The following is a 13,085-nucleotide window of genomic DNA, read 5'->3' on the forward strand; positions in this document are numbered from 1 at the left end:
TCCACTCTCTGAAAAATAAAGTTGTCAGCAAGACAACTCAGGAATTTATTTGACCTTTCATTTTAAGCACATAAAGTTATAATAACTTAGCTGGGGAAATTGATGCATATTTCTTACCTGTACCAATAACCCTATGGTGATTTTTTTTTTAATCTGCAAAAAAAGTCTGCAGAACGAAACCCTTTCTATTTTAATCAATAGGACAAAGATGTGTTTTTTTCTACATAATGAAAAGATTTTCTGGTGCTGCATGGTAGTTATACTATAATGCTTGAACTAAGAAGTCTGGCTAAATAAATCCTTCGATCTATTCCAATTTATGTACTCTTATTCTGTAGAATTCAGAGAAGCAAATGATTAGCTTATTGATCCATTCAACAAGGCTGTCCTCAATTCAGTGAGGAAAGACCCATTTCTGACACTGGTGACAGCAAGAAGGAAGAGTGAATCTGTTGATTATAAGAACGTAATAATGATGGTACAATTCACAATTAACATCTCCAACAAAAGCCCCATTAAAATGAGCAGGAGCTTCACAAGTGATTATTTCAATAATTTATGCCCCACACTCATCGAGCATTGCTATAAAATATTAGATCACTATTTTAAATATTACATAAAAGTCCACAATTGGCATGAGAACAGCATAAAAGAGGGAACGGTAAAATAAGCAATTTTGAACAATTCTAAGATGTTACCATTATACAATCTTACAAAAAATAAGAAGCATTTGCTGAAAATAAGCAGGGAATATAAGAACAAAATAAAACACAGAACAGCAAGGTCAATTAAAAGTTGAGGAAGAAGAAATAGCTCTAGCATCAGCCATCCCGTATTGATTATATAAGAAGCTGAATTCCATTCCTGCCAATGTTGGCTATTTAACATCATATAAAGGATGTTTGGTTTCAGTAATAGAGATGTTCCAGAAGAGGGTTATCTTGGATTTTCTTGTTAATTAAAAAATTAAACTATAGAAAAGGAAAGAGAACACTTTCAATAAAACTTGTTATGGTTTATTGTCTATCATTAAATGTATAAAAAGAAGGATTTGAATAAATGAGGGACATTAAATGGTAAAGATTCCGTCTGTGCAGACAAATAAATAGTTATTTACAGTCTTTGGCAAAACAAAATGTAAGTTTTGTTGTTCTCTCTCTCACACACAGAAACACTCACTCAAAAGAAAAACCATAAATAATTTACATAGTATAGGCAAATATAGTACAATCTAATTATTAACATCTTAGTCCCAGCACCGGTCTTGTCATTTTATTCAAAAGAAACAGTCATTACAGAAATGAAACTCCCCTCAATTCATCTTTCTGGGACCTTGGGTTACATTTTAAAGTATTTAAAAATATAAACTGCAAAAACACCTCTAACAAATAAAAAACATATCTCATAAAGAGGACTTTCTAAATGTTTATATGTCAAAACTAAGAATGTGCAATAAAGTTAGAAGCAGTTGGTTTTATAAGGTATATAACATCAAACTATTTAAAAATTGGTTTTAAAACAGCTGAACTGAATAGGCTCATCATATCCCCAAACAGGACAAGATATTGTCACTGTGATGCTGTGGGTGTAGCAACTTTGATGCATCCCTGGAGCACCTGTTCCCATAGGCTGCCTCACAAGCACAACTCTGGCCATGCATCCCTTTGCATGTGAACATGTTGCCATATGCACATATTTCAGCCTTCTCGTCCTGCTGGAGGCTTCCATGTACACAGCCTTGACTGGATGGAGAAATCTTGCAAATTGTTTCCCATCTCAATACATCAGAGTCAGAGTTGTACATGCACAGTAAAGTTAAAAAAATATATATAGCAGAACTGGATTCTGATCTAGCAGCTAGATTTAGTCCCCTTCTCTTTTGTCATACAGTCAATTCCACCTTAAAAAAAAAACAGCTGCACATGTAATAATAATAACTTTCAATTTATATACTGCCCTTCAGGACAACTTAATGCCCACTCAGAGCAGCTTACAAAGTATGTTATTATCCCCACAACAATAATCACCCTGTGAGGTGGGTGGGGCTGAGAGAGCTCCTAGAAGTGACTAACCTAAGGTCACCCAGCTGGCTACAAGTGGAGGAGTGGGGAATCAAACCCAGTTCTCCAGATTAAAGTCCCACGCTCTTAACCACTACACCAATTCAAATTTATATACACTCTGTAGGATCAAGGCCCATGTGTGTTTCAGTGTGCACAAGGCTCAGGATCAAGGAGATACTTTTTTTGTAAACCTCATCCATGAATAATACAACACCAACTCATGGCCAAAGCTCATTCAACTAAAACAAAAAAGTGTAAAATATTTGCATATTATTGTGTAATTGAATAACTTGTATCTGGATAGAATAAAGGCTTGACATATCTTCAGCATAGTTTCAGTCCTATATACAGCAGGCATACATTTAAAGAAGGGCAATGGTATATATTACAGTTTTAGTTATAACGGTCTCAGTTGGTTATGTCTATTTGACAATTCAGGGAATCTTAAAATTATTATAACATATAATCACTTATATAACCAAATACATTCATACTGAAAGCTGTATCATTATGTATTCCATAGCTATGTTCTTTGAGGTGTGTCACTGCTAATGTGCTCTCAGCATGCTTCACAAATAAATTACTGGCAAACATAGCTGCACATTCTAATAATAAATAGCACTGATATCCTTATAACTGGAACCATAGTATGTTACCAGATTTTGGTAATGGTAGCATTACCACCTTCTCAAAAACCCAGATCAGGGTATCAAAGTGCTTGTTGCAGCAGTATATGGAGAAATGGGTCACATAGATAAAAGCTGTTTTCTCTGAGTCTTCTATGCATGCAACCATTTCTTCAAAAATGGCATAGTCATAGAAATGCTTTTATTGCTCAAGCAAATGAAATTCTTAATGATGCTTTTCTTCCAAGAGGAAAGACTGAGAAGTGTTTCACACTCTATGAGAGTTGAGTTTGCCACTTCTCCTGCAGCTATGCAGTCTTTATTAAACTATAACCTTCTAAACCCATTGTCTTCAATCTTATTATAAGGGTGTAACTTTGCTTAAGAGAGCACTGAATACATGTGTAATGGTTCAGGAGGTTAAAACACAGAGCAGCCAAACTCTAAATACTCTTCCATATAGTCATTATTGGTATACTGCATGACATAATGTGAAATACTGGATGTGGATATGAGGCATAAGAGGGAATGTAAATTAAAAGGCTTCATTCGAGAAGAAGAACCCATTTATAAAGAATGATTCATAACTCATTAACTCCAGAACAGTTCTATTAAAGACAATAGAACGGCTATAGAGAATATTCCTTATGTGATGCTGGCAGGATGTTGTATAGTGCTGGTTTGTTCACAAAGGCAAGTAAAATGATTGTGTGTGTAGTGAAACTCATTTCTATGGGGTACACTGATGGGATTCATTTAACAAAATCCACATTACTGGATGGATGAACAATACATTTGTATGTGTATGTCTCCACAAAAACAATTGCAAATTCCCATAGAATAGAAACAATATCACACCTAAAGCTTCCTTTGGAATACTATGTTGTAGTTCAACTGTACTATTAAAATTCAAAAACAAAAGCCATGTAATGCCTCTTATTAGAACAAAACAATACAAAAATGTATTTGTTCTTACAAGAGGAAGCTTTATGCTAAAAGCTTCAAGTACATGATACATCTGAAAAACCATTAACATTTTCAGGATATTAAACAACCTTCTTATTTGGCTGTGCCATATTTTCCAAGGGTATACTGAGTTTGATCCTTCCTAATTTTGATGAAATTGATCTCCTAAACATTATGTTACCAAGGACCAGCCCTGATCCAAGATAGTAATGTGGACTTCTTAAGAGGTTGGTCTTCCATCTAATCTCTTCTTACTTGATGTAAGACCCTCCCCATCCCATATTTATATAAATACATTAAGTATTTTAAATACTTTAAGTGCTTTATATGTAAACGTCATTTTTAAACAAAGAGCCATGTGTTTGCCATGATTTCATTCTATACATCAATCTACTTTTGCTTTAGGCCCTGCTGTACAAGCTCTTCAAAGGCACTTAATATATGATTGAAGGAATTTCTCCTGACAGCACAGAAGTACAAAGTGAGGGGAGTGAGCCCAAATGAGAGGTGAAAGGAGAATGAGGGGGTTGAAGTATCAGAATTTCAGAGGTGTCTAGGTTGAGTAGCATCTACAGTACTTTGTTGGTTATGCAGCAGCCTTAGTTCAGACATCTGTAACAGAGAAAAGCAATTGGTTAGTATGACTGAAATATTTGGAAAGCAGTACAGAAATGCTGAACAGAAAGTTTTGGCATATTTATGTATTCTCTCCAAAAATGAGACTCAAGTTGTCTAACAAAATCCATAAACTATCAGGACACAGCAAATGTGTACAACGAAAATCATGAAAAAACTGGCATATACCAATTAGCTCTTATCAGATTTACATCCTGCTCTTCCATTAAGAAGCTCAGGGTGGCTAATTGGAGGTTCTCATTTTATCTTGCAGGCTGAGATAAGAAATTATAGTTTACTGAAGAATTAAACAGGAGACCTCAGAGACTAACATAATTTATTCCAGCATAAGCTTTCACAAATCAGAGATCACTTCATTAGATACATACATGGATTGTTTAATTTTGCTGCAACAGATTAATACAGCTACTCATCTGACTTAAAAGTAATGGTGGCAACAGAATTTGAACCTAAATCTCCCCTATAATGTTTTTCTTTGCATTTTTAAACATTTGTCTTTGGACCTTGAATTCAGCTCCTCCTTGCATTACCTTAAACATACCTCAGGAGGGCTCTGGTCACATGCCCAACATTTTTATTTCCACTCACACAGAATTTCAGGTGTTCTCTGCTTTACCCAGGCTATAACCTTGAGAACACCTTCCCTTTTTTGTTTGTGTGACCTATGTATTGCTACCTCCCTGAATCCCTCAAAATGTTTTCACTGCCACTAAAGGCTTTCACCTTATACCTCCTCTGTTTAACTAGTATTATAGGAAGACTTGTTATAGAAGGTATTTTGAAAGAACAGTCAACACATGAGGGTTGTTGTGAGGGAAAAATAGATTTTTTTCTTAAACAAAAGTATAATTTGTTTATAAGTACATAAGTGTGATGGTTGCTGAACTTTACTAAGCTTATTGGTTTCAGAATAGTTCTTAAACTTGTAGTTTCAAAAATAATATATCTTCTTGGAGGAAATATTCATGGATTCAGTTACACAGACTATGTTTCCACACAAATCTTCACTAACAGAATCAACTCTCATTGCATACAAGGATTCCCATTCCCCTAGTAGGGGCAGGAGATACCCCACTCCCAGTCTCCACCCCCACCACATCTCACCTGGATGGCAGGGGGAAAGCATGGAGAATGAGCCTGGGAGCCCTTGCAGTGTGCTCCCACATGGTCCAGAACACTTTTTTGTCACACCAGGAATGATATCATTCCTGGTTCAACAAGGAAGTGTTCCGTAGAGCGTACACATTGCATGCATGAGGTAAGTTGTCCTGATGTGCACCCCCCCCAAAAAAAAACATCCCCGGTTTGAGTTCTGGGGGTCCTGGCAACCATATTTCATCCACACAGACATAGATTCACTCAGGCCTTTCCACACAGCTTGCTTGACCCACACAGAATAATCTCTCACAGAGATATACATAGACTGACCCGGCCACAGAAACAATTTGCCTGACTTAGACAGAATTAGGCTCGCAGGCTTCCACACTTTTTGCCTGATTTAGTCAGTATCCTTTCTCTGACACACCAAAGACTGACTGAAAACCTCTTCCCTCAGCTCTCTGACTAAAAACTGCAGTTCATTCCACCCCCTAGAGTACAGCTACAGTCAAAGCAGAGCAGATTCCATTCACCCATCTAGCTCCCCCCTTCTTCAGAGGCCTGCACTAAACCTACAGTAACAAATATTTAAAAACCCAACATTAACAAGCAGAAATAAAATCCCAACTACTTAGATGCAAAACATTACATCCCTAGCCCAAATCCATCACTCTACCCACTACTTTTCCCTCTTGCTGATTTTTGCTCCTTTTGTACATTGCTAAATATTCTACAGTAACATAATGTCATGGATATAGCAAGAACTATAGGGGAACAATTGCTGGATATGACCAAGAAAGTTATTCAAGACACCTATGCACACAGAAGCAGGGTTAGCCCAGCCCCATAACTAGATAGGCCACTAAGGGTGTCTAGAGGCGTAAAATAAAATAATCTTGGAGAAGGGCATAAAACAATAGTTTCACAGTTGTATTGCTAAGTGTAGATTAGAAGAACAAGCTAACTCATACTAATGCATACAATGTACCAAGGTCTAGGTGCAGGGAGTATCTAAGAATGCCAAGAATATCTAACTTCATGGAAACTGACGGTATTACGCTGGTGGTTGGCTAAAAGATACATTAACACAAAAAATATCAAGAATGAATTAGCTATTGTTATATGTTTCAAGAAGATGTTTCAAATATGGATAATCTTGTTTGGTGTATGAAATAATAAAGATAATGTTAGCCAAGAATTTGAGTCTCTGAAGCAGCTATTAAGAAAAGGTTCTGAAACTCTATAAATATGACAAGCTAAATTGATAGCAAGCTTCTTCTTTGGAGGGGCTTCTTGCCTGTGACCTTTTGTATCTTTGGGTAAGATACCTAAAACATTATCTGTGGTGTATCTTTAGCCAGAAGGTAAATGGTCTGATATAGGTAAAGCTAACTAGATGCTCAGGGCTTCTTAAATGCATGCATATATCTAGATTAGGCCTGACCAGAGTAATCCAGAACAATAATGATTCAAGAAAACACCTAGGATTATACTTTAGACCTCCTTTGTTGAACATGACAATGTAGATCCAGACAGGTTTGGTAAATAGCTTAAAATTACTAGTTTGTGCATGTGTGTGTGTTACACACCATCAAGTTGATTCTAACTTATGGCGACTCTATGAATGAAAGACCTCCAAAATGTTCTATCATTAACAGACTTGCTCAGATCTTGCAAACTGGAGGATGTGGCCTCCTTTATTGAGTCAAGCCACCTCTTTTTGGGTCTTCCTCTATTCCTACTGCCTTCTACATTTCCGAACAATATTGACTTTTCCAGAGAGTCTTGTCTTCTCATGATGTGACCAAAGTACAATAGCCTCAGTCTCGTCATTTTAGCTTCTAGGGAGAATTCAGGTTTGATTTGATCTAGAACCCACTTATTTGTCTTTTTGACCATCCACGGTATCTGTAAATCTCCTCCAGCACCATATTTCAAATGAATCAATTTTCTTCCTGTCAGCTAGTACAGAAGCTATTTTTAAAAGCCTAGCCTGGAAACAACTTACATACACAGATTAAGCAATGGCACTCATTGCAGTGTGTATCACATCAATCTGCAAACCAGGTTGAGTGTTCCCATCAGCATGCTTTTCCATGAACTCAGGTCACATATCAATCTGGGACCACTCAATTATACAGCACTAAATAGATTAACATGATTTTAATAGCCTATTTCCATATTTCAATCTTCATCTGCAAATTAAACATATTAAATATGCAAGAATTTTCAGATTCTCTTTGAAGCTGCACCATTCAAAGAACACCCAAATATAATCTTATGTATCAGCTTACCTCTGCATTCATACTTGAGATCAGAGAAATACACCATCTCTTGTGAAAAGACAAAAAGACCTAATCGCCCACCAGCATAGGTCTTATCATAGATTGGTCCAGAATCTGCCATGATCTGCTTCCCTTCATATACTAATACCCTATGAAGGAAGGATACAATCTATGAAGGAAACCCTATGAAGGAAGGATATAATACTCTCTGAAGTTATAGCAATTCTGTGCAGAGTTACTCTAGTTAATGCCCATTGAAATCAATTGCATGGGATTATGCTCTGAACAGGATTGCACTGATAGTAGCTAGTTTTTGCAATTAAAACTCAAAAGCCAAGATCACTATCTACATAATTATTTTTATTAGAACCAGCCTAATGATATATAAGTGTACAGGCTTTTGAGTTTCCCATAATGCTTCATCAGGCTCGATGTTAAAATATTTAAAAAGTATAAAAAGCAATGTCTTTTTTCTGGCAGGCAAAGGAGATTCACATTTCAGGTTGCTGCTGTCCAGGAGCCATAAAAGCAATAAGCAATAAAACAATTAAACTCTATAGCAACAATTCCCTCCAATTTTCCCATCTTCCAATTAACCAGTGAGGCTTCCATCCCTTTTGGAAAGAGAAAGTAGCAATGGCTTGAAAGTCACTGAATTCTCAAGAGACAGATTTACAATGTTGCAAGGTATATTCAGTTAACTGAAGCCTATTACGTAGTCATCATTACCTTGTGCTGAATTTAAAAACAATTAAAAGCAGCATAGACATTTCATTGTCAAAGCCGTAAGACCAAAACAAAACAGCTCTGGTTTGGCTGAATTACTAGTGTTTTTCTACAACAGTGCTTTGTCTCTGCTCCTTCTCAAGTAGTAGAGGCTAGATGCTGGAGCATGAGAAAACATAAAACAGTCAAAGCAGAGCTGATTTAATGTGGGAGAAACTCATAGCAATACTGCTCCTGGCAGAGTGCAGATGCATGGTGACAGAATAGTGTATGACTCCAAATCAAGGAAAGTTAGCTATGCTTAAAGCCCACTGAAAACAAGAAGACAAGTTAACTGTGACTAAATTGACATTGCATTAAACTCAACAGGGCAGAAGCATGACTAATATTCATTGGATCAGGGTCACTCTGGCTGTGTGCTAGTTGCTCTTGAGCATTTCCTGTGTCTGCCTCATTTTCACAACATCATATTTGCATGTGAATGCTATCATTGCACTAAACATGTACACAGGGATTTCAATTTATGTTTATTGAAATTATTGTGAATAATTGTGTGAATGACTTTTTATTTCAATCAAGACTTCTCAGAAGTAGCATCACAAGCATGAGGAATTAATTACATGTGCCTTCATTTGAATTAATTTAAAGAACAAAAAGAAAAAAATCAATCTTTTGATCTTTTCAGCTTTGCTTTGACATTTCACCCCCTCCCCAAATTTTGGGTTATTCCCAAATGTCTTACTTTATTAATGTCTTACTTTATTAATCCCGTTTTAGGCCTGTGGATCAAATGCCACCTGTAGGCAGTATAATCTTTCCAGCCGATATTCTTAGGGTCATGCCATAGGGTACGCACCTGAGAAGGTTTAAAACACTTCAAATTAAAAAGAGAAAACTCATGAGTAAAATATCATTACAATATATACTGATGAGGTCTAACTGCCAATGGCTAACTGGGAATGAGATTTTGGGATTGTAGCAGACAGGTTAGTGAAAATATCTATTCAGTGTGTGACAAAAAATGCAAAATCTGTGCTAATGCTTATCATGAAAGAGAGTGAAAATACAACAGGTAGTATAGTAATGTTCTTGGTGTGGCCGCATTTCAGATACTGTTTACCATTCTCATTCTTGTATCTCAAAAAGCATATTGTAGTACTGGAAAAGAGCAAACAAAATGATCATAGGGTTATATTGCCTTCCCTACATGGTAAGGCTAAAAAGTTTGGGTTTTTTTGTTTAAAGAAAATATGTCTAAGGGAGAATGTGATATAGGTATATAAATTATATACAAGGGTGGAGAATATGGACAGAGAAAGGGCCCAAAATGGCAAAAAGGGGCTGAAAATGGCCAAAAAGGGGCCCAAAATGGCTGAGAGTCAGGTGCTCGGGGCCACCTGATATGTGACCTCTTTGGGGAACTGCCAGAACTGTGTTCCTGTGCATTCCCCCTCAAAATGAGCCCTGGGTATTAGTAATTCAGTATTGTCTGTTCTAACAGGGGCTTTCTAAGATCTCAGGTAGACAAAGGTCTTTCCCGACAACCTCCTACTTTAGAGCTTTTTAACTGATGGTACCAATGAATTAATCTAGGCCTTTCTGGATGCAAAGCATGTGCTCTATCTCTGAGTCATAAACCCTCTCAATAGCAAGAAATGACACGTTAATGACTGTAGATTCTGTAGCTGAAACACAATCCTTAGAGAGTCAGTACATTCTACCTATTCTCTAGAAACCCTTCTTTCTTCTTTTACCATAAGAGACAGCCTGTCATGGCTATCTTTCATCATGGCTAGTGGCCAAAAATGCCCACAAGATTCCACACACAAATCCTGATAGACTAACAATAAGTCTTGTGCTCCTGTGGCACATTCCCCTGGGAGAGAATGAAATGTGCAGCAGGAATCTTAGCTTGGATCTCCTATAGCTATATCTAATGTTATATCCACAGCAACAATCAAAGTATGAATCATCAGACGCATGAATTGTAGGCTGGATAAATCAAATCTTGTAAACTGTGCCCCAAATTGTTTAACCAATTAGATTATATTATACCAGTTCAGGAAGATTGAGGGGAGGGCATAATATTGGCAGCCCACTGTTAGATTTCATTTATAATCTCATACCTGTCCAGGTGTATTTCCAGTATGCCAAAGAGCATTTCTCAGATGTTCACCAGTGCCAGTTGTAGAGTTCACTACTTTAAGTGATACACCTGAGTATCCATAAGCTCTAGTAGGTTTGTCCTCCCAATAGGTCTGAGTAACTTGTTTCCACATCAGGACATAGAAGCGACTGCTAGACTGATAGCCAAAGACAAACCCAGCATAATCATCATCCCGATCTGTGTTAATGTAGAATGTGCCACTGAAGTCAACAGAACTGAACTCATCATAACCTGAAGCAGGATAAAAAAAATGGTACAAATTCAATCCTCTCAGAAGTTGTAGAATTTTTGACATTCTGGTTACTTCTTCATCAGAAAGCCACTTCATTATCTGGCTGTAAAATGTCCTTATTTTGTTCACTTTCCTAGATGGTCTACTTGGTTTCAGTCATCTGTTATTACTTTCTGTCATTTAACGTAATATATCCCTTATTTCCCAGGGTAAGCAGAATATTATGTATCTCTCATGTGGCTGTTAACTTAACGTTATGCATTATCTGCTCCTTTCCTTATTGGATGAATTAATTTGTTTAGTTAATAGATATTCCTTGGTTCTTACCCAGAAATTTGAGTGAAGTGCCGAAACATTTTACAGTTCTATTCTATGGATAATAAATCATTGTGGTTTTTAAAAAGAAAACAGAAGCAACAACCTCAGGATCCTTATTTAAAAGTCTGCAGGCTACGAACAGATCATATATTGTCCACTACAGAAAAGAGCAACATTATAGAATCTTATACTTTCTATAAAAATGTGAGTTGTTTATGGGTATTTTCAAAGTTGTTGTGTCTTTTTCACCCAAACATATAGTGAAAGAGGTTTTCCTAGACAGTTACAGTTCAGGTCACAGGTGAAGAATGCTCCCCCATGAAATGCTCCCCCAGGAATGCTCCCCATGAAAATCTTCCCACTACTTGAAAAACCAACATATCATGGAAGACTCTTCAGTCTAACCTTCTGTATAACATGTTCCTTTCCTACATGCAGGGAATTTACTCCATAGGGAATATTCAAACCTATCCACAACCTGAAGTGCATAACTAGCTTTACCACGTGGTTCAGTTGAATGTATGAAATGGATCAAATACTTGCACTTCTTCTGTTTAGCATTGGGTACAATACAAGTTCCAGATCATGATAGAGGCCACAGTCCAGAAAACCACGTGACCCATTCCATATTCCCAGTAGAATTATGTACTTGCAGTTCTTGAACTTCATCATCTAAATATCAGAAAGGCTAGTAAAATATTAAAAATAATTTAATAGTATGGCAGGAGAGTTTACTGTTCAACGAAAAACAGGCCAGTTTGTTACTGGGGCCATGAAAGTCCTAGCAGTTACATCTTATAATTCTGTATGAGGACTCTGCCAATGATTTCAGATTCTAATACTCACCTACAGCTATGCCAGGATCTGAGTTAGCAGTCTGTACTAGTTCTTTGCCCTGGTGGCGAATAACCCAATTTGGATCAATCTGAGCCGTTCCTTTAGGATCCAGAGGCACCATTTGAAACTTTCTGAAATCAGTCTCACTAATAGCATCATTTTCAGGACACACATCATAAATATCAGGGACTCTGTCATTGTCAAAATCATCTTTGCAGATATCACCTCGTCCATCACCTATAATACAAGTTAAAAATTCAGAAAGGTATTATTTAAGATTATCTTCATCTCTCTTTTTCTGTAGAAAGAAGTAGCAGTCTCCAGAAAGAATTGTGCAAACTTGCAATGTATGTCCTACCTCTAATTCTGAACCCTAAATTCCAGAATGTAAGGTACACAATCAAAAATCCAGATACTAGATCCAGGTATAGTTTAGGTTGGATAAATCTGATCAGAGCTGACAAAATATACTGCAAATTCAGCATAGAGATGCTAGTTCTAAACCTGTGCTCCTTGGGCACTGATTGGGGGTAAGTCTTGGAAGAGGAAAGTTTTGCTTCTGCTTTGATGTCACCTCTGAGAAGGTACATCAAGTCACCAGCAATAATATATTCCCCTCCTTTTTCCTCTTGCTGCTCCCTGGAGCAAGGGCAAGCAATGAAGGGTGAGGGGTATGGTTGACAGTCTCCAGTTGGGACCTGGAGATCTTCCAGAATTACAAATAATCTCCAGACCACCAGGATGAATTCCCTGGAAGAAAATGGCTGCTTTGGAGGGTGGACTCTATGGCATTATACCCCACCAAGGTCCTTTCCCTCTCAAAACCCTTCCCTTCCCAAGCAAATATCCAGGAATTTCCCAATCTGGAGCTGTAAGCCCTAGGGGTGGGGGGTTCCCCTGCCCTGAGCAGGCACCTGGCAACCCTAATTCAACATCCATATTTCCCTCTCAAGAGAGTGAAATCAAATGATACTGGTGAGAAATGACTTCCTTTCCCGACAATTAAATGGGTATAAAAGTCATTGGAGCTAAGCCTTAAAGGAGTACAACTGAAACGTATCAAGGTGTACACCTAAAGATGGAAACAGGCTGATCAATTAAAAAGACATTCATGGTTTCATTAATAAATGG

General features: G+C 37.3%; 1 protein-coding gene across 1 annotated transcript in view; it reads right to left on the bottom strand.

Annotated features, from left to right (window-relative positions):
• Positions 1 to 1,000: 1,000 nt before the first annotated feature.
• The window catches only part of THBS2 (thrombospondin 2), a 74,130-nt gene continuing 62,045 nt past the window's right edge, over positions 1,001 to 13,085 (bottom strand). The window contains exons 18-22 of the mRNA XM_054986115.1: positions 11,964 to 12,191; positions 10,527 to 10,798; positions 9,159 to 9,256; positions 7,684 to 7,823; positions 1,001 to 4,267 (exon numbers count right to left, since the gene is read on the bottom strand). Of these exons, the coding sequence (XP_054842090.1) occupies positions 4,260 to 4,267; positions 7,684 to 7,823; positions 9,159 to 9,256; positions 10,527 to 10,798; positions 11,964 to 12,191 (746 nt within the window). The 3' untranslated portion in view covers positions 1,001 to 4,259. The remainder of the gene's footprint in view (positions 4,268 to 7,683; positions 7,824 to 9,158; positions 9,257 to 10,526; positions 10,799 to 11,963; positions 12,192 to 13,085) is intronic.

The sequence above is a fragment of the Eublepharis macularius genome, chromosome 1, assembly GCF_028583425.1.
Source record: "Eublepharis macularius isolate TG4126 chromosome 1, MPM_Emac_v1.0, whole genome shotgun sequence".
NCBI classification, from domain to species: domain Eukaryota; kingdom Metazoa; phylum Chordata; class Lepidosauria; order Squamata; family Eublepharidae; genus Eublepharis; species Eublepharis macularius.